Raw genomic sequence first — 22,915 nt, forward strand, 5'->3', positions numbered from 1 at the left:
AGAACAGTCCTCGAAGAGATGGACTCGGTAGCCTCCAAAATGAGTTCAAGCAGAGCCGTGATCATGGCGATGGTGTAGGTCAGTCATTCTGTTGTACTTAGGTAACCACAAGTCAGAGACAGCAAAGTGGTTGAATACGATGGGTTTATTACTCCTTGTTCTGAGAGAGAATTCATCCCCCTGGGAGGCATTGATCAAAAGGTGCTAGAAAGAGCATACCGCAGGAGTTGAGATTGTGTGACTCGGTTCTGGGGAAGGTTAAAAGAAGTTCTTTGCTTTGGATTGGTTCCTTCCAGGAAGGAGAAATGATTCCTGTGAATTGGGTAGCTCAAGCACCTTCCAGGTGGGAAGACTAAACCAAAGAACAGTGTTAACATTGGTGAAGCAACAGCAGTCTCAGTATTAGTCAGTACGGAGAACTGTCAGTCGGTGCTTTGGAACATTTTCCTGTTTTGTCTGTATTGAGACATGCTTACAGGGTGGTCATGTTTGTTTATTTGTTTGTTTCCCTGATCCTGCTTGATATAGTAGCCCTGTCTTCGGTTGGTTCTATAAGAGAATTCCAAGGCTTCACTGTGAGTTCTAGGCTAGCTCCTGAAAGCCATGGCTACTTTTTGTGTTCTCATTTGGGAAAAATTAAATTCCCAATATTTGGTAGATTGCATTTTATATAGCTAAAAGTTTATGTGGCTTGATTGCATTTTTAAAAATACAAATATGTATGTATGAACCTTAGCTATACACCAAGTTATTGATAGGGTTATGGTATTTATGTTTAAGCAAGAGTATCTGATTTCTTTCTGGCCTTAATAATTAGCTTTTTTTTAAATTTGTTTTCTGCTTCCCATCCCCTTACTAGTAAACATGCATTACTTTATAATAACAATTTAAAGTAATAGTAACTAATCACAACTACTTTGGGATCTTTTACCTTAGCAATAAAAAGCTTAAGAATTTATCTACAATATTAAGTCAACTCTTAGCTTTCCTTGTTGTTTAATGGTTATATAATTTTCCATCCTATGAAGCTATTTAACTTTCTTAATTTAACCATTTTCCTGTTATACAACTTTTAACTTGTATCTATTTTTGGGTTATCATAAAGCATGCTGATATCTTTTAGCATGAACTTTATCTCTCTGTTTCTGAATGTTTTCAATGGTTTATGTATTGAAAATTTTAAAACTCCATTGTCATGGAGTCAATTCTGACTCATGGAGACCCTACATGGGGTCTAAGAGTCTGTACATCTTCATAGGAACAAATAGCCTCATCTTCCTCCCCAAGAGCAGCTGGTGGATTTGATCTGCCGACCTTGCAGCAAGTAGTCCAACACTTACACGGCAGCACCAGCAGGCTTCCTTAGGATTGAAATTATGTAGTCATCAAAATTGGGACTTCTTCCAAGTAGGGTCGAGTTCCGGAAGCATACCAGTTTAGACTAGCCGTGAGTGAGGGTATGTTTCGCCCCATTTATTTATTGCCTGTTTGAGTGCAAATTGTTGCTGTATATCATGTAGCCTACAGCCTTTTCTCCAATTTGGGCTAATCGGGAGTAATTATTCTTGCTTCCTGGGCGGCATTCTATATGAACCTAAATGAGACTTGTTTGCGGGCACAAAAAAGGGGAATCGGAGAACCAATCTACATTACAACACGGTGTTCATCTTCTCTAAAACCATCGTCCTGCCTCTTCCAGGAAGACTGTCGGTCACAGGCCAGTATGTCCAGTGAATCTCAGCTTCTCACAAAGGCAACCCGAAAGATGATGCTCCATCACAAAGGACATGAAATGAAGTTTAATTATCCAGTTAATTGTTGTTGTTCGGTGCCTTCAAGTCAGTCCCAGTTCATAGCACCACCATGTGAACAGAAGGACGCACTGCCCAGCCCTGTACCTTCTGCACAACTGCTTCTGTGCTTGGGCCCCTTGTGGCCACTATGTCCATCTGCCTTACTGAAGGGCTTCCTCCTCTTCACTGAACCCTCTATCTTCCCAGCCTTGAGAACGCCTGTGTTTTCTCTGCCCTGCTGCCCTTGAGCCCAGCCCAAGGACATGTATTCTCCGCTTTCTGCACAACAGAAAGCAAGTGTCCACTGTTAGACTTTCACAACCAGCTATGTGAAGTCTGGGGGTGTCATATTGGAAGAGTTTTTTTCCTTTTAATGATTTAAAAAGTGTGCAATATCCCACTCATTCTGATACATATTTGCAGCTTAAGTTTGTGCAAAGATCGAATAGTATTAGTTTAGATAGGAGCCAGTCTCGCACGCCAGCTATGGGCCATTGCTCAACATATGTAAGTGGGCAAGTAGGCAGATACACAAATCTCTATCGATCTGTCATGTCTAAGTTTTTTATATAAAGGAAACTGCTCCAAACTGTACCTCTAGTGTTTAACTTCTTCCATTTGCTTTGAACCTGTAACTTGGATTTCTTTGGTTACTGAATTGCCTATTACCTCATGTTGACAGAGTGTTTTAAATTTCAAAGCATTGTTCTGTCTCCATCGTATTTGTAGCAGTAGTTAGCTCGCAGGGATTGTCCAGAATCTGCCGTGGCGCTTTGGAAGTGTGTTTACTCAAATGCTGTTTCGAATCAAGTAGGCTCTGGAAATAGTTCTGTGTTTAGAGACTTTGCGTGGTAGCAGTATTTGCCCTGTATTTAACTTCTTTTAGACATGTTGAATTACCTTTAGGGAAAGGAGGTTGAAGGATTATCACCTGCCCCGAAAATAACCACTGAATGTCTTCTTTGTTTTTCAAATAGCCCCCCCCCCCCCAACGTACAGCAGTAATATATTTGGGATCGTCCTTCTTTCTTCCTGCATGCTTTTATATTCTTTTTGGATGCAGATAGTAACCCCCTTGGGGGTGTCTCAGACGGCCTTATATTTTGAGCAGTGGTTTTGAGCCAAAGCTGGCAGCAAGACAAAGCACTTGCCTGCTCCTCTAGGTTCCTCTTGGCTTCTCTTACCTCCAGCAAGATTCAGAGTCCTGTCAGTGGCTCAACAGCACCCCTATCCTTGGGCATCGTCCTTTCCTCATGTGCTTTTCTTTCCCCCACCTCCTTTTTGTTATCATCTCCTGCTTTCTCGTATTTTTCTTGGGTGCTTTTTGTTGTTGTTGTTAACTTTCGTTATGCCATTCATGATCTTTTCCATTTATCTCCCCCTTCAGTGTCCCCTTTGCTTGTTTTTAACGAGGCTGTCATGCTTGGGTATGTTCTTGTCCTCTGGGCTTTACTTTTTTTTTTAATCTGCGTGCTTTTAATTTATTATCTTGAGCCCCAGATCTTGGATGGGCCCTGTGTTTCTCTCAAGCCCCCCGGCCCTTCCTGTGGAAGCACACGGTGCTAGCTGAGATGGTCCCATTGATGTATGCCGCCCCTCAGCCTGCGTCAGGGCCAAACAAGAAGTGATGCTCATATTTAGGAAACCCGAGCAGCCAAATGATTTAGATGCCTGAAAGATCATAAGGTAATTAAAAGGGGGCCAATCGCTCTGCCTTTCTTTCTCCGGGGAATAGCGAGCCCCAGTAATGACAATATTTAAGCCACCAGAATCCGCGACTTTGTTTGAGCCCCTTAGGAATCTTGCTACACACATGGAACAATGTTGGATGTGCATCCTTGTATCGTGTAGGAAAGTACCAGCTAGATTTATCAGCACACAACATAGGCGAGTAAAGAATATTGCTGAGGATGTGAGGACTCCCATTGAAATATAAGTACTGAGAGTGCTGACTGCCAGGATGTGGATTTATGGGAAATAAAGCCCTAAACTTCTTTCTTCAACAAAAAATAGACCTCTTGGAAACAGTTTGTTGGTTGTTGTTTTTTTTCCCCCCTTCTCTCTCTTAGGTACTTAGCTCCCATTGAGCTTAAATTGCTCTCGGGATTGTGATAATGACAATTCACGATTACAGGATGTGGAAGATGAACCAAACAAATTAACTAGTGCTTTTAAGGGTAGTTCATTCAATGACTCACCCCTAAAACGCTTTGTGGAACATTCATGCTCAGTAGGTCTCTAGGCAGTTTTATGACTATAAGAAAGAAATGGATTTTATTAAATGTCGGTGAAATAGAGGCAGATAGTTTTGTGGTAGGTAAATTATAGAATGCTTATAAGAAAAGTAGCTTATCTTAAATTACTAAAGTAGCACTTTCCTTTGCATTCTTGCCAGACAGTGTATTTCTGCTCGAAATTCCCAAAGATGAGGACGGATGATTGCAGAGTAGATGACTTTGCCCCTCTCCCTCCACGTTCAGTAGAATGGCATGCAACTCTTTGCCCACAGCACTATCGTATTTGGAGAGGTTCAGAAGACAGGAATGGAATAACTCCTTAACCCCCCAAACTCACAGCCACCAAGTCTGTCTGACTCATGTGACCCCATATAGGGACCAGATAGCTTTATCTTGCTCCCTCAGAGAAGCTGGTGGGATTGAACTGCCAACACCGTAGTTAGTAGTCTAACATTTACCCAACAGCCACCAAGGCTTATGGATGGCCCTTTAGGGCTAAGTATTTGAAGGACTTTCGGGCTTACATAGCTTCGCCTCTAGCAAACTCACTGCCGTTGATCAACTCTGACGCACAGTGACCTTGTAAGCAAACACCAAACTGCCATCAGTCAGGGTTAGCTCACGGCAATCCCCTGTGCGTTTTGGAGACTGTAACTGTTTACGGGAGTAGGTTTTGAACTGATGACCATACTGATCACAGCCTATCGTGTAACCACTACACCACAAGGACTCCCTTATAGGGCAGAGTAAAACTGCCCCATCCATTTTTTCAGAGTATAATCTTTATGATAGCATATTGCTGGATCCTTTCTCTCACAGAGCAACTTCTGGGTTTACACCACCAATCTTTTTTGTGTGTTTGTTTAATAAATCGTTTTATTGGGGGCTTATACAACTTTCATCACAATCTATACATCCAACCATGCGTCAAGCACATTTTTACATTTGTTGCCATCATCATTCTCAAAACATTTTCTTTCTACTTCATCCCTTGGCATCAGTGCCGCATTTTTCCCCTCCCTCCCCCACTCTCCCTCCCTAACAAACCCTTGATAATTTATAAAAAAAATTTTTTTTCATGTTTGCACTGACCGATGTCTCCCTTTACCCATTTGTCTGTTGTCCACCCCCTGGGAGGGAGTTACAGGTAGATCAATGTGATTGGTTCCCCCTTTCTCCCACCACCTTCCCCTCCACCTTCCCCTTCCCCTCCTGGTATGGCTACTCTCAATATTGCTCCCGAGGAGATTATCTGTCCTGAATTCCTTGTGTTTCCAGCTCTTCTCTGTACCCATGTACCTGCTCTGGTCTAGCCAGATTTGTAAGGAAGAATTGGAATCATGATAGTGGGGGGGGGGGCGAGAGGAAGCATTAAAGAACTAGAGGAACGCTGTATGTTCATCAGTGCTATGCTGGCTTGTCACCTCCCCGTGACTCTTCTGTAAGGGGATGTCCAGTTACCTACAGATTGGCTTTGGGTTTCTACTCCGCCCTCCCTGCCCTATTCATGTTGACATGATTGCTTGTTCTGGGTTTTTGATGCCCGATACCTGGTCCCGTGGACACTTCAAGTGCGCACTGCCAATCTGATGATTAACCTCAGGCCTTCGAACCATTTCCTTCTCTTGATTCCCCACCCGACCCTGCCCTATAGATATTTTACAGAATTTCCACTTTTAGAATTTGGCACGTTCCATTTATCCAGAAGAGGCACACAGTGTTTCCTCTTTTGATACTGTGGCGTGATATCCCTATGTAGGTGGCCACTGGAGAGGGAAAGGAATCCGGCGCCATCCTCCACGCCCCATCCGTTCCTTCCATCCAGCAGATGCTATTGGAGTGCTCCCTGTGCCCACTTCTGGCTCCACTGAACTCCGACCACTGGTGGAAGGTGGACATTTTAACCTTCCAGATTCCTCATGCTTAATATAGTGTTTACTAACCACCTGTCTTCCATGGAGTGCGATCTTACAGATAGTAGAACTGTATTCTCAGGTTCTCTCCCCAGCCCTGAGTTTCCAACTTGCCCTGTCCCCAAAGACAGACAACCATCCTCCGTCTGCACTTGACCTCCCGCAGTTCCCTCCTCGTTATTGTTCTCCGCCTGCGTGGTAGAGAGATAGCTTGATTCACAGAAGACAGACCTAAGGGTCTTTAATTGGGAGGCAAGAAGGCATGGTGGTGGTCATGTCTTATTTTGGATCTGGGGTGGAGAGGTGAAGGTCGGATAAAAAGTCTTTGAGAGTGTAATGAATTTATCTGATGGGAACAAAGAGCTGAGCATGATCAATAAAGTCTCTGTCTCTGGTTTGTACCGTGGAGGCTCTGATGTCGCCCGCCTTTGCCTGGGAAATGGAGGTCTTCGAATGGGACCGCAATTTCAAAGTGACGTCTCCTCAGCGTCCATATACAAATGGGCAGTTAGTTTTGGTGTTATTCTGTGGTTGTGTTTTTCTTTTGTATTGCTCCACCTAACTCGAGGACCATAACATTTTTTAAGCATATAGGAGTTAATTCTTTTTTCCATATTTATTACCTATTTGGGGGGGTGGAAATGGGTAGGACACACTCAAAATATTCTGACATTACCTATAATGACAGGAATTTTAAACATTCTGTTATGGAATCATCTATTAGCACTTACTTTTAAAAGGTAAACATGTATTTCAGGATTGCCTGCCTTAAGCTATGTATTGTATAAATGTCTTTCCTTAAAGGATTTAAATTGGTCATGTCTAGGGAAAATAGTACGTCCTTAATAATTCATGGATTACTAGGCCTGCATCAGGCTTAGAAAGTTGGACCTGTTATATATGGTATTAAGAGTTATCCAGTAGACAATTTTATTATAGCCTTTTCCTATTATAACAAAGAATATTTATTGTGAGGTTTAAAAAGAAATTTAATGTTAAAAGAAATTTACTTTGAGATGTGAATTGGCTCAACAACTATTATTATTTATCTTTTTTAATGAAAAGCATAGCCTGATTCTAACTATTGCAGTTTAATCTGTGACCAATATGTATGGTTTTCAATGAAATAAAAAACCTTGAGTTTTTATTTCCCAAGGTACAGAATGAATGAACACTAAACCAATGATTGGAGCAACTTTCCCAGGCACACAACTTCTTGATTCCCTAATGTGCAGTGTTGTTCGCGTAACTTTGGTGTGATGGTGCCATCTTGTGGTTTACTATTGTATTCACTTCAAAAAGCAAATGCATTTCAACCATGTCCTGTCTGGATAAGGAGCCCTGATTCCAGAGCTTTTATGCATTGGGCTGCCAACCGCAAGTTCAGCAATTCGAAACCAACGGCCACTCCCTGGAAGAGAGACAGAGCTTTCTACTCCTGTAAAGAGTTTAAGCCCCAGGGACCCCGAAGAGCAGCTCTGAGCAGCCCTGGAGGGTTGTCAAGTCTGCATTGACTTGATGGCGGAGAGTTTGGTGTGGTGGTAGATAAAATGGGCCGGTAATCCATTCTAAATTGCAAATCATATACTACTGTCAATGTATATAAAAATCTTCAGGTCGGATTTTGTGATCCTTGGGCATTGGATGGGCCAAAATAGTAGTGAAGGTATGAAGATGACTCTCAGTTTCTAAGTGTCTGCTTTGATCCCACCCCCCCACCCCCACTAGCTGCTGCTGTTTGAACGGTCTTGGATGAGCAGGTGGAAGTCTTCTGTTCTCCACGAAGGGGAAGGAAACATAAGAAGTGTGAAGTGGCGGGACCACCTGATCGCTTGGGCCAACAACATGGTAACAGGGCGTCTTTGTGTCATTGATGCTTGTGCAGGAACGGGAGAGTGACCCAGCTGATAAGGATGTGACCAAGGGAGAAGGTGCCACTGACATTGAGGTGTCCATTGCTCAAAGATACAAGTGGTGATTGCTACCATAACTGAACTGTTAAAGAAATGGGATTCCTTATGGCTTCTGTAATATAGTAATTCCCAGCATACGCTGGAGTAAGTTACCCAAGGCATCTTAACAATCGAAGGGCTACTTTATTGGGGGTGTAGTTTTCAAAATATGCCTACTTATCAGCCAAGAGCAAGTAATAGTTGACATGAAGGAAATGCAGACTACCACCGATTTCTCTTTAATTCTCAGTGTAATCACAGGCAAATGTAAAGGCATGGCTTTAGAAAAAGGATGGATCATCATTCTGGGTCCTGCACGTGTTTAATTCACATGAGATGGGACTTGTAGAATTCTTTTTTAAAATGTCTTTTTGCCACCTGATGGACCTTTAGAATATCAAGGTATTTAATTAGCCCCTTTTATACTGCTTAAGATGAGAGAGGTCTCGAATCTGCCTTTCTAGTCTGGGGTTGTTTGTGTTTTTTTTAATCCCTCCAGGTTAAGTAAAACCGATGGCCTGTTGGGTAATTTTTGAGCTAGCTGCCTCCTAGATGTTTCCCTTTGAGAACTGTAAAATGCCAAGTATCGTTTCCTTTATAGAGTGATTTTTCAGATTCAGAGATTTTCTTTAAAAGTACATCCTATTATTTGGGGGTAGAACAATTCACTTACAACTGTTAGCTGCCTGTCATTTTGCACATGCCCTTGATGTCGGCACAGTGCAGGTTAGTGTTGGGTTTAAGGCACCCAAGTCACCCCTCAGAAAGTCTCCTTTTCCCGGAGAGAGGGGCAGCTTTTCCTGTGGCTGGGTTCTCGTTAGGGTTTGTGTGGAGCAGCGGAATACTCTTCTGCACACCTGCCAGCCATTCTCCGTCACAGTCAATAATTCGCAGTGCTAGGTATCTGTGGGGTGCAGCAGTAGCTGTTCACAAATTTTCTTTTCCTTCACTTGTCCCAAGTAGAGGATGTTTAATGCTACGTTTTTCCCCCCAGGGTGTGAAGATTTTTGACATCACTTCAAAGCAAAGGATCACCAATGTGCCCCGAGATGATATAAGTCTTCGCCCAGATATGTATCCCTGTAGCCTCTGCTGGAAGGACAATGTGACGCTCATTATTGGCTGGGGGATGTCCATAAAGGTAGTTATGCTTGTCTGTGTAAGAAATCTTCTTATTTTGGATCTACCGAGGATGATCCAAAGGGATGCGAATTCTTGAGCCGCTCTTAGGAACCACAGTATTGTCACCCACTCTATCATCATATTGTGATGACCATTCAATGCTTTCATTTTTTTCATCAGCACAAGTTGTGAGGTTTGCCATATTTCGATGGTGCTACCTTTTTTTTTAAGTCTCCTTTATTTTTTCATAATCCAATTGGCCATACCTGTTTATGGAATGTGCGGGGTTTAGTTAGTTTCACTGGTTCATCGAGTATTCCATTTTTTATTGTTTATTTCATTTCTCTTTCCTTCTTCATTAAAGCAATTGATGATGACAAGAAGGTTGCAATGAAATCATCCTCTTGCTCAGTAATTGTTTGATGGAGAAGTGTCGCAGATTTAAGATCCATAATAAGATTTGGGACTATTTTGTGAATTACAATTTTCTGACTCATATGTGCTTGGATAAATGAAATTTCACTATTCAGCTAATGTAATCTGAGGCTCATTTACACATATTTCATGCTTGTCTGTTGCTTGATCACATGAGAGCAAAAATGTGTGCCTGTCTTTCAAAAATGGATAGCTTAACCTGAACAGAACCAAGAGAAAAATTAGTTGAGATACAAGGATCAGAGAAATGACCCCGCCTAATAGATAAAACCAGGCTTTAGAGAACTCCCTAAGCCTTAACATCCTGGTCTGCAAAGTGGGCACTAATCATTCTCATTTCTCATGTGTCCAGAGAATTAAATAGAGTGATGTACATAAAGAAGTTAGTGTGAAACTTGGCATTTGTAAGTACTTAATCAATATTAGCTGTCTTAATAATCCATCAGGTTCTAGTGAAGTCAAACACCACCACCACCCCACCCCACACACACAAAAGATATGACTGTTTAGAATGTCACTCTTGTCTACGAAAAGTCTTGGTCCAATGACTGCTATGGCCCACACCAGCATTCTCACTTCCATGTGAGATTAGATCCTCCTGGCCTACTCTTTGAAATGGCCCAGGTTCTCGGCTTCCCTTATTAGTTGACTAGGGGATTCTCATGTTAAGTGAGCACAGCTTTTAAATCAAGGGAAGAATATTGTACCCAAACCTCTAAAATAGCAAAATTGATCCTCTAGCCTCCCTACCCCATGTCTGTGGTTGTTCATCCATTAAATGTCCATCTTTTATATATTTTTTTATTTTCTTTTGGTAAAAGACAAGGAAAATTAGTCTTTAGGGGCACATAGCAGTGTTCTGATTGCTACCAGAAACACTTTCTGTAGTAGACGGAATAATGACCCTCCCCCACCCTCCACTCCCCCCCCCCTCCACCACCCCCCCACCACCCCCCACCACCACCCCCGCCACCACCACCCCCACCACCCAAAAGGTATCTAGGTGGGTGTTCCCTTATCTGGCAAAGGGTTTTATTAAGTTTGGAATCTTGATTGGGGAGATTCGTATGGATTTTCCATGTGGGCCCGGACTACAATCACAAACATCTTATATGAGGAGGCACGGGTAGATGCTACCACAAAGTCGAGGAGAAGTCGTCGTGCCCAAGGAAGCAGAGAGTGGAGCTTCTCGGCAGAGTGGTGCTGGCAACCCCTCGGAGCTGGAAGGACGCACAGCACCAGTGACCCCTGAGCACTTCCATGAAAAGGGAGGCCCTGCCACCACTTATTGTGGCCCCAGGGAGACACTTCAGACTCCGGGCTCCCAGAGCTTTAACTGAACCACTTCTGTTTGATAAGCCACTAAGTTCATGCTCGTTTGTTACCGTAGCCTGATGAAACTAATACACTTTCACTGTGGCCAAATGTAGATCTAATTTCTACAAAAGTTTTTCATGTCAAATGTCATTTCACTAGGAGTCCCTTCTTATTTAGGACTCATTCTGTTGTCTCTTGAGCAATTCATAGTCCTCCTATGTTCTGTTCTTTTATTCTGTTTTTGATGAGTTTTCACTGTGAATTAGAAGGAGTTGACATTTCAGACCATCAACTCGGCATTCAGCAGTTCAACCCACTCATCAGCCACTCACCCCCCAGACACACACACCCCCTGCACCACCATCCCCCAACTCCCTTGTTCTTCCCCTCTGGTGAGTAAAGAGATCATCACATGTCATTTCTTCATTGAGACAGAGCAGCCTTGTTCAGGAGAATTGATCACAAATGGTGTGATAAAGTGTGTGTTGAAGAACCAGCCATTTACTTAATTCATATATTTGCTCCACACATAATTACCAGATAGTTACTGTGAGTCAAGCAATGGTACAGTGTTACTCCTCCTCCGTGAGAAGTTTACATTCCAATGAGCCAAGATGGTGTGGCCAAAGAATGCAAGCCAGCTAACAAATTCACTATGTGATGTGGGGACCATCAAGGAGAAGAGTTAAACATTGTGGAGGCAAAGGGGGTTAAGGCCTGTATTGTTTGAAATAGGGAGGGCCACGGACAACATCTCTACAAAGGAGTCTGTCATTTGGGCAGAGATCTGAAGGGAGTCAGCTATGCAGTACAAGACTGTTGGAATAGCAGGTATCCTTGAGACAGGAGTGTGATTGGTGTGTTTTTGAGGAGCATCAAAGAAGTCAACTGTTAGAGTTTTTTTTCTACAGAAATAAAATCAGTGGCACTGATATATGTATAAGAAAGGACTGTATATCAAGAAATAACTTTATATTAAAAAAAAACCCAGCCCAATCCATTTCGACTCAAGTCTGCAGGTTCGATGCTAGCAACAGTCCTCTTCAGATTCACACAGCTGCCAGTGGATGAAATAGGAAGGCCATGCAGGAAGCTGTGAGATTCTGTCTCCCAGGGAAGCATAGGCCAATAGCTTCAGAGTCCAGTGGATCCATGGTCCATGGGAACATGACAAGGCACCATAGTTTCCAGAGTCAGCAAGCCACATGGACTGCTAACCACAAGCAAAGTGTTTGATCCAAACAAACAGGAAGGTGGAAAGGGGGAGAGAGAAAAAGAAAAAGAGAAGTTCTCAGTGTCTGTCTTATAAAAGACCACAACCCCAAGACCATCAACCTGATGAACAGGTTGGATTCTACCTCCACACAAGTACCATCAAGTTGACATAAAATCTAACCATCACACCATTATTGATAGAATGGATGGAACGGGTGGAGGAGAGTTGGTAGGAGATGATGCTGTGAGTGTCTTGTGATACAGCAGTGGTTCTCAACCTTCCTAATGCCGCGACCCTTTAATACAGTTCCTCATGTAATGGTGATCCCCCCCCAACCAAAAAATTTTTTTGTTGCTACTTCATAACTGTAAATTTGCTACTGTTATGAATTGGGAAACCCCTGTGAAAGGGTCGTTCAATCACCCAAAGGGGTCGTAACCCACAGGTTGAGAACCACTGTGGTAGAGGGTAATCAAGATGAATTAGGACCTCGCAGGCCTCTGTAAAGTCTTTGCATTTTAATTTGAATGAAATTACACAGGGAGGAAATGGGGATGTTGATTGTAAAACGTGTGATCTACTCTGTACACCTTCACTCAATGCACAATAAGAAGTAACTGGATCAATAATTACCAAAGGATCATACCAGGGGAGGCCGGGTGGGAATGGATAGCTAATAGCAGTGAGTACGAGAAAGAGGAAACTATTCTGAAATTGATTGGGGGATAATTGCACACGTCTTCTTGATATGATTGAACTATTAAAGTGTGTGATATATGAATTATATGCCTACAAAACTTCAGTGCAACTCAAGTTTTGTGTTGTTGTTGGTCTTGCTATTGTTGTTTGACTTGAGAACCTAGAAGCAGCAGCATCTTTTTACTGCTGCTAGAGTGTGTTAGAAGGCAAAATCAGGAGTTGTTTGCTCTATCTGTTGGACACCTAAGTGGAGATGTGGAGGAAATAGAAGTAGCAGATTGATATTCAGGGGCAAGAACCCATGTACTAGTTAGTACACATTGCTCTTGTAATTATTGGTTTGCTATTATGGAGGACATAAGCTTAGGGTAGCATTGAGATAAATGTTGATCTACCAGCAGTTGCTGATCCTTGCTTATGAATCCCGGGCTGGGACAAGAGCTCAGATCACCGAACTGTTGAGATGTGAATTGGAGCCTTGGCCCGAGCTGCCATTAGGGCTACGAGCCCTTAGTCTTAGAAAATGTGGCCTGGGAGCAGATTGTCAGATCTTGACTGGAGTTCTGCCTCCAGCTGTGTGATCTTGAGTAATGTATGAGCGCCTAGAGACCCACCATCTCTAGAGAAAGGCTGAACAGTTACCTTCAGGAATGGTTAGGATCAGAAGAGGTCTAGTCTGCGTCAGGTGCTGTCAGTATCCCTCAGACATTTCCTTGGTTATGGTTTTGCCCCCCTTATTGTATCCCCCACAGTGCTTCTGGAATTGTCTTTCCAGAGTGCTGGTCAGCTGCTGCCAACGCCCTGTCTAAAACACTTGATGAGTTCTCATGGCCTGTGGGATGGCAATGGAATCCTGAGCGTGATGCTGCATGGATGCTGCATGATCTGACTGTGTTCCTCTCCAGCCTCAGCTCTCTTCTCCCTTGCGGCTCTGTTTCTGTCTGCTTGCCTTGCCACTGATGGCCGCATTGTCCTTTTGCACCTTAAATGTGACTTCTTCCAGGAAGTCTTCCTCTCCTGTCAGCAGATTCACCTTCTCTGCTCTGTATTTCTCTAGCACCCTCCAGCAGAATTCCTATTTAGAGGTCAGGCATCCATACTTGACCTTCACGTTCTTAGGAAAAGTAGCTGTATGTGTCTTCATGATGCACTTAAGCCTAAATTGGGGTCCAGTTGTTGCTCACAGTGTGCTACCAATGTTACTATTATTATATTTGCTTTTTATTGTACTTCAAACCACCTGAAATACTGCGCTTCGAGTGCTTTGGTCAGCACATTAAAAGGTGTAGCAATTAGTTCCTATTAAATGTGGAAAGAAGGGTTGAGAACTTTCCAAACAAAAGCCTCCAAAGAGAAGAAGGGACTAACGTACAGTCGGAGAAACAGTATAGGAAAAAACAGCCAAAGGGAAGGCCAGTCACTCTTCAATGAGCCCTACACCACTGCATCCATGGGTTCTGATTCTGGGTTAGGGACAGCGAGGACTCTTTATATGTCACTGTGTGGCCGATGTCTCACTGAAAACAATCAGGACATGTAGACTAACCATGAAGATTGATAATGCACTTCATAAAAGTATACATCCCCATTGCTCTATTAATTCTACTTCCAAGAATATGTCCTAAGATAAGAAAAATCCTAAAGTTACCTGTATAGGTATGTTGGTTGCACTATTGCAAATAGTAGAGATAGGAAATAAAAATGAATGTAAAAAAAGTAACTGTATAAATACCGTATACGAGGGGGTACCCCCCAAAACTGGAATTGTGCTGGGTAGAAAAGAGCTTTCGTAGTACGTATTTTTCTGTTAGGCGATCATTCTGCAACTCACTCTGAGTTAGCGCACCTACTGACATTGTCTGGGAAGGTTCTCTCTGGGCACATGAATGTTTTCATAAAAGCAGTTTTGGTCAAACCTCATTTTTTGTTATGGATGACTTAGCAGAACAGCGTGCAGCTGTGAAATGTTTCCTGCTTGGGAAAAAATGCTGCAGACACTGTTGTGATGTTGAACAGCTTACAAGGGCAGTACTATGGGAAAACTCAAGGGTACGAGTGGTGTGGAACTTTGTTCTGGACATCCATCAACTTTCCAAAAGGACGAAAGCGTCAACTCAAAGTGCGTTTGGAGTTTATTCCACCAGACCAGACTATTAATCAAGCTTTCTATTTAAAAGTTCTGGAAAGACTGTATAACAGTGTGTGACCAAAAAGGCGTGATTTGTGGCAGTTGGGAGACTAGTTTTGCCACCACAACAATGCACCTGCCCATGCAGTCATCTCAGTGTACCAGTTTTTGGCAAAAAACCAACATGCCTCTCTTGTCCTATGCACCTTACTCACCTGACCTCGCTCTGTGAAACTTCTGTTTGTTTCCACAAATGCAGAGGGACATGAAAGGACAGGGATTTGAGGACAGAGAAGGGGTGAAGAAAAAAACAAGTGAGGTACTGTCCTCTATCCAAAAAAAATGAGTTTGAAAAATGTTTCCTAGAATAGAATCGCAGATTTGACAAATGTATTAAGTGTAACAAGGAATACGTAGAAGGTGATAAAGTTATTTTGTAAAAAAAAAATTAAATACATAACTTTGAAAAAAATTCCAGTTTGTTTGAGGTACCCCTTTGTATTTGTGTAAAGAAATACTATAAAGACATCAACGATTTGTATTGTAGAAGAATATTGAAATAATAAATTATTTGTAATTAGTTGTTCAGTTAAAAAGTAGCATTCACGAAGTTCCTTTCTAAAGTCAAACAACAGTGTTCTTTTGGCTTGGGGGCTTTGGATGGTTGATTTTTCCCTTATTCTGTTTTTCTGTTTTTAAATGTTCTGTTGTCTACTCAGCCATACCAGTAATTGAACCTGGCACACTATTAGGCAAAATTTAGTTCTTGTGTTCATAAAGTCTCTAAGTCAAAGCAAATTTATGATCAACAACACAAATCTAGTAATACGCATGTATCTGCTATAGAAGAACATAATAAATACTTTCTAAAAGAAGGGGGCAAAAAAACTAATCGCTAATGAAAGTTGTGTGAGAGTAGTACGTAACTTTTACTTTCGTTGTGTGAGAGTAGTACGTAACTTTTACTTTCAACTTACCTGGATGGCTGGCCTTATATAAAATAGTATATGTGGAGGCTTCAAACAGTAGAAAAACTGAATTGAGAGATAATAGAATTTTTAAAGGACTTTTTTGAAGCCCCCTTCTGTGGTCCTGCTTAAAAGTGCATCAAATGTCTGGGGTCTTAAAGGCTTGAAGGCAAACAAGCGGCCATCTAGCTCAGAAGCAACAAAGCCCACATGGAAGAAGCACACCAGCCTGTGTGATCACGAGGTGTCAAAGGGATCAGGCATAAGGCATCATCAGAAAAAAAAAAATCTTACCATAGTGAATGAAGGGGGAAGTGCAGAGTGGAGACCCAAAGCCCATTTGTCGGCCACTGGAGATCCCATTGCAGAAGGGTCTAGGGGAGGAGATGAGTCAGTCAGGGTGCAATGTAGCACCGATGAAAAATACAGCTTTCCCCCAGATCCTGGATGCTTCCTCCCCCCCCCCCCCAAACTACCATGATGCGAATTCTACCTTGCAGGACTGGATAGGGCAGAGGTTGTACACTGGTGCAGATAGGAGCTGTAGGCACAGGGAATCCAGGGCGGATGATACCTTCAGGACCAGTGGTGTGAGGGGCGATACTGGGAGAGTAGAGGGTGAGTGGGTTGGAAAGAGGGAACCAGTTACAAGGATCCACATGTGACCTCCTCCCTGGGAAATGGACGGCAGAGAAGGCGGGAAAGGGAGACTCCGGATAGGGCAAGATATCACAAAATAACAATCTATAAATTATCAAGGGCTCATGGGGGAGGGGAGAGCGGGGAGGGAGGGGGAAAAAAAGAGGATCTGATGCAAAGGGATTAAGTAGAGAGCAAATGCTTCGAAAATGATGAGGGCAAAGAATGTGCAGATGTGCTTTATACAATTGATGTATGTATATGTATGGATTGTGATAAGAATTGTATCAGCCCCTAATAAAATGTTTTTTTTTTATTTTTTTTAAAGAAATCAGGATAAAAAAAAAAGTACAACAAAGAAAATAGAAACTACCCGTATGTGCTTATTACCCTTCAGCCACCCTTGTTAGTATGTGTAAATACATGTGTTCCTGAGCTGTGGGTGTATGTGTTCCGAGTGGTGGATAGATAAGAGTATTTTTATCCAGCGTTGTTCTGAGTGCTTATCATGTAAAAGCGGGATTGGAAAGTATTGGTGGGTGAAAGGCCTACCAAAACATGCCTATAGCATGTACCATATACTCTATTTTCTGTAAAAATTTCCTCTTTTTCTTCCTGTCTTCTTTTTCCTTTATTACAATCTTTTAGAAAGTCAAAAAAAAACTATTCTTAGTTCATTGCAAGTAATAAAATAAGGTGGGGGCCGAACTTGGCTCTCAGATGATAGTTTTCCAACACCTGAAATGGTGCAGAAGAAGCCCTGGTGGCGTAGTGGTTACACATTGGGCTGCTAACCATAAGGTCATCAGTTCAAATCCACCAGCTGCTCCTCCTCAAGGGGACTTTCTACTCTGGTCAAGAATTACAGTCTCTGAAACCTACAGAAGCAGATCTCCTCTGTCCTGTAGAGTGGCTATGAGTTGGCATCAGCTCATAGTTTGGTTTCTGGTGTACAGACGGTACAGTGGCCCAATGCTAGCTGTGGCGGATAAGTTGCTGTGTGGGCCCGCCGTGTGGGCCCCCCAGTGTGCTGCCCTGAACGTCACAGCCCGAGAAACCCTGTGTAGCACTTCAACTCCACCTCGGGAGTTGCTGCTGTGGGTCAGAGTCAACTAAACAGCGATTGGCCTTCTATTTCCTGTTTTTTGAGTAATATATAACTTTTAAAACACTCAAAATAATAAAAAACCACTGCCGGTTTTACAAAGACATCTTAGCAACAGAGAAATAAATCTAATAGGTCATTAGGAGCAGAGATTTAATGGGAACATTGCCCAGATTTGCCATTGGGAATTGTTGGTTATGGACTTCTGCCCTACTTTATCTGGACCTTGAGACTTGTTTGGAGGTTCTAGCAGGGGAGCGCAGCTACTCGTATACCCTTGACCGAAGGACGGTCTTCCTTCTTCTCGGGGAAGGTCGTCCTCTTCAACCGAGCGCGCAGCTTCGGGAGGGACGCACATGGAGCGGTGAGGGAGGAAGGGGACACACGCCTAGCCAGCCAGATCAGCCGAATCAACCCTGGCGATCAATGGGGTGACAGATGTCGCAGCCAGATCGCCCTCACTTTATCTGGATGGTGATGGAAACCCTTAAATATTAACCCTTAAAGACGATGGGGCATAGGCAACATGCTAAAAATATGCTATAATTCCCTTCTATTCTTTGCCCTTGAGTCATATTTTATTGAAAAATAATGATGGCACATGCCATTTAAATTCATTTCTGTCGTGATGTAATGTACAGACTCCATCTTTCGTGTCACATGGTCAGCAAAAGTATATATTGGATTAAGTGTTGGGGAGAATTTTTCATCAGTGACTGAAATTGTGTGTAAATCCACTTTCAGATCTGCTCAGTGAAGGAACGGCATGCCAGTGAAATGAGAGACTTGCCAAGCCGATACGTTGAAATAGGTACGATTCCACCCTTGGTCTTTTGGGAGTTCACAACTTGCAAAGAATGTCCACGTCCTAAAGAAGAGGAAGCCTAAAATTGTCTTCTTTTACAAGACTCGTCTCTTGGTAACTTGGTAAAATAGGTCAGAAAGCTTTTGTTTTACATTTTGAAGCTTCCATTTCGGAGACCATTTTTCTCATGGTTTCTCATATGTCTACACTAACTCTGCAGTTGTCTTTGAAGTCGGATCATCATGGGTTTGGGTTTGGGCTCTGTTACTGAGATTGTGGACTCAGGGTTGTTTGTGACAACTGTGTGGTTGTTAGGTGCTCTGAGGAGGGCCTGACCCACAGTGACCAAAGGACAACAGAAAGAAGCACTGCCCCCGTGATGGGGACCCAATGCCCATCTGTAGACAGCTGGACATCCCTTGCAGAGGGGTAGTGGGGAGGAGATGAGTCACTCAGTGTTCAGGTTAGCAACAATAAAACTCAAAACCCGCCTCTAGTTCTTGAACGCTTCCTCCCCTCCCAATTATCATGATCCCAATTCTACCTTGCGGACCTGGTTAGACCAGAGGATGTACAGCGGTGCAGTAGGGAATCTAGGACAGATGAACCCCTCAGGACCAGTGGTGGGAGTGGCGACAGCAAGAGGGAAGGGGGTGTAGAAAGGGAGAACAGATCTTGGGGATCTATGTGTAACCTCCTCTCTGAGAGATGGGCAATGGGAAGGTGGGTGAGGGGAGATGCCGGGCAGTGTACGATAAGATAAAATAATAATTTATAAACTATTAAGGGGGAAGGAGGGAGCGGGGAGGGAGAAGGAGGGGGGAAAAAAGGAAACCGAGCTGATTCCAGAAACCCAAGTGGAAGGCTAATTTTGAGAATGGTGAGGGCAACGAATGTATAAGGGTGCTTTACTCAATTGATGTATGTATGGATTTTGATAAGAGTTGTATGAATCCCAATAAAATGATTTATTTTAAAAAAAAGAAGCAGCAGCACTGCCCAAAGCTGCCCCATTCTCTGCACAGTTGCGGGGCTTGAGCGCACAGTTGCAGCCGCTGTGGTAAAAGCGGGTCTCCATACTGGAAACCCCACGATAGACTTTGACCAGACAAGCATTTTATCTGCTAGAAAGACTGGGCTTCCTGCTCTCCTACATGGGCAATTTTACCCAGTCCTGTTTGGCTTCCTTGGTCAGAACGGACTAATGCCAGTGAGGTTGGTTTTTCAGTTTAGCAATGTATCCACTGAAAACGCCTCTGTCAATAAGAAAGTAATGACTCTACCCTTGGGCCTCATCAGATGGCAATCACAAGAATTAATATTAAAATCTGCAACATTTTGTACTGGAAGTCAGAGGCCTTATTACAGTTCTGCCTTTTTTCTTCAAGAAGGATAAATACAGAGCTTTGATTGCCCCGAGCATGGGCAAATCTTGGGTGCTGGATGTAATCGACTGCTAACAGTGGAGACACAAAATAACAGACTCATAAGATAAACATATTTCAATATCTCTATCTCCTTTCATGCCTCATCTTTGCCTACCAAATAGAAAATAAACACTACTACCACCAACAAAAACGTTTAGACATCTCAATGCATTAAATAACCAAGAGGAAAGCATTTGAGTAATTTAAGTACCGTTGAGCCAAAAGAAAAGTCTGGGAGTTCATAGGGTGTAAAATTTGCAAGGAGGCAAGACAAAGCAAGCATTGTTCTATTATCTCCTGAGTTGGTATTTATTGCTCACTCATACTCTGTAGAATTAGCTGGTGTAGCTGGGTTGTTTCCTTTTATTGGCCTAATAGCTCTTTGAAGTGTCGGTTATATACTTCTCATCCGAGAAATGAAGAAATTGAGGATCAGGGAGTTAAAGAATTTGTCCAGGATCATGGACTATGAAATTAAACCACAGAGAATCTACCCCTGTAGCTTTGGGGAGGTGAGGACAGTATGCTGAATTACTTTGCATGATCTCGATAAGACTGCTTCACCTTCCTGAGCCACATTTTGTCACCTATCAAAGGGAGATGGTAATCCTACCTTTCTTTAGAATTGGAGATGACATGAAAGTATAGGGTTGTTATGAGTCAGAATCAGCTCGATGGCAGTAAGTTTGGTTCTGGTGGCAGAGAGAGAAACGTTCAAGTGTGTGCTTGGCACACAGTAGATGCTCACTAAATGGTGGTAGTTACTAGTGGGGGAAGCTCCCACCTGCTAATAGCTGGCCCAGTGGCCATCCTAGAGCCCCAGGATCACATGATTGAAATGTAGTTCCTCCGAACTCCAACTTATTGGAAATGGTGTGTGGGTTCTAACAGGATCCCTTCACTGATAGGTGACTACTGTGGTTTTCCCCAGGTGAGAGCAAACCTTGAAGAATAGAAATCGCTGTCACAGCAGGAGGCAAAGTGGGTTAGAGAAGAGCCCTGGACTGGGGAAAAGGGACAGAGCAGTATTAGGAGGGCTAGATTCCAGTTTGCTTTAGCACACAGTGGGAGCCACCATTCTGCAGTGAGTGAGATAACAATGGCAAGAAGAATAAAGAAATCCCCGTGGCTGTTCATTTCCTGAAACCACGCATTTCTCATTCAGAATGTCATCGGCAACATGGAAATTCTCCCAGTCATCAAAATAGTAATGTGTTCTTGTAAATTAAAATGATAATGAAGATTAAGCGTACTGGCCAGTCACCTGTCTATGAAAGGATTTCTGGTGTATAGGAATTTTTTCTTTGAATGCCATTGCTTCCTCCAAATTGCATGATTAAAAATAGATTGGACCCCATGCCTGCTTCAATTTCTTTATCCAAACTCGGAACGCTGCTCATGCCCTCCCAGGACTCCTGAACTCTCTGGAACTTTTTACCAGTCTTTCATGATCTTCATGGAATGGTAGGTAGCTGGAGGGTTACTATTCTATTGTCAGTAAAAGAAGCCAAGATTTACGTCTCAGTTCCTGAGGCCTACGACCATGGGCAGATGACCTACATGTAAGGAATTTAGGATTTGTTTCAGATGGAAGTCTCTTTAACATTTTTAATTAATAAGAAGAAAAACTGTACATATGTAGTCCCAAAGACCCAGGCAGAAAGGGGAAAAGAAAAGGTGGGAATCTTTTGCACTTTGTCTTGAGGAGATGGGAAACCCACAGAAAGTCACAGGCCTGAGCGGTATCGGTGCCTGGGTGGGACAAAGCAAAGGGCGCCAGACAGAAATGAGGACAGAAGAACTGCACTCGCTGGGAAACTGAATGGAGGCGGCTGCAGTAGGGTTTCAGAAGCTGATGCCATCTGAGCTCCTGTCAAGCCCTGGCTCACACGGAGGAGAAGCTGCTGGAAGTAGACCCAGGATTGAACAGGAGCGACACGATGACAATAAAGAGGGATAAAAGCCCCTAATTGGAGTTGGAGAGGGGAGTGAATCTTGGAGATCTCAGAAAGCAAGTAGCCAGAATGGTTGGGTTTTTTTTTTTCTTCAGTTGTGTGTTGTAAAAATGTACATAACCAAGCTGAGGTTCCCTAAGCCATTTCTGTATGTACATTTCAACATCATCTGTTACATTCTTCAAGGTGTTCAACCATTGTCTCTATCCGCTCCCACTTCATTCCACCATCCTTCAAAGAAACTCAGTGCCCTCTAAGCAAACACTTCCACTTCCCCATCCCCTCTTTTTCCCAGTAACCACTAATAATCAGTGGTTTCTAATGTGTTTGCTTATTTCATGTAAGTGAGATGATATGATATTGGCCATTCTACAATTGATTTATGCAGCATGATGTATTCGAGGCTTATCGTGGTCTTGTGTGTGTCAGGACTTCATTTCAATTTTTGACACTTAGGACTATGTAGAGTTCTATGTGCAAGCAGCCCCTGGGTTCTGAACGTCCAGCTTGCCTTTGCTGTTCACTGCCACTGCATTATTTCCAGCTCCTAGTAAGCCGGCGTGCGGCAGAATGGAGCACGACTGTCTTGCACCATCCACGTGGTGGTGGTTCTTTCAGCCCAATGTTGTCGGCTCTGTGTCAGCCCTTCTCTTTGATGATCCTCTTCACTGACTCTCCACCTACCAAGCACTGTGTTCTTTTCCAGAGGAGCCCTGGTGGCATAGCAGGTTGTGCATTAGGTTGCTAAGTCCAAGATCAGCAGTTTGAAACCACCAGCTGCTCCATGGCATAAATATACGATTTTTTTGCTACAGTATTGGAACCTCACAGGCACAGTTCTCTGTCCTATGAGAGCGGTATGAGTTGGAATCAACGTAATGGCAGCGAGTTTGGATTTTAGTATATCTTTTTTTTTAAAGACGGCTTTTTCCTGATAACGTGTCTAAAGTACATAAGACAAGTTTTAACCATCGTCTTTACTAATGTGCACTCTGGCTGTACTTCCTCCAGAACTGCTTTGTTTGTTCTTTTGGCAATTCAGGGCATCTACAGTGTTCTTCACCAACGCAGCGGCTGTGCAAACAGAGCAAGGGAACGTGGAATATTGCACTCGCACGCTGATAGGAAAGTGCCAGAATCCAGGCTGGACTCGGAAGAGGACGCGGAACAAGGAATACCATTGGCTAGCATATCTCTGATCTCA

At 43.1% G+C, this 22,915-nt stretch overlaps 1 protein-coding gene across 2 annotated transcripts in view; it reads left to right on the top strand.

The window, feature by feature from the left end:
- VPS41 (VPS41 subunit of HOPS complex) overlaps positions 1–22,915 on the top strand; it is a 216,769-nt gene that overhangs the window by 118,991 nt on the left and 74,863 nt on the right. For both annotated transcript variants that reach the window (XM_075558184.1, XM_075558185.1), the window contains 3 exons: positions 7,672–7,791; positions 8,890–9,036; positions 18,269–18,335. In XM_075558184.1, coding sequence (XP_075414299.1) covers positions 7,672–7,791; positions 8,890–9,036; positions 18,269–18,335 — 334 coding nt within the window. The remainder of the gene's footprint in view (positions 1–7,671; positions 7,792–8,889; positions 9,037–18,268; positions 18,336–22,915) is intronic.

Source organism: Tenrec ecaudatus, chromosome 9, assembly GCF_050624435.1.
Source record: "Tenrec ecaudatus isolate mTenEca1 chromosome 9, mTenEca1.hap1, whole genome shotgun sequence".
Taxonomy (NCBI): domain Eukaryota; kingdom Metazoa; phylum Chordata; class Mammalia; order Afrosoricida; family Tenrecidae; genus Tenrec; species Tenrec ecaudatus.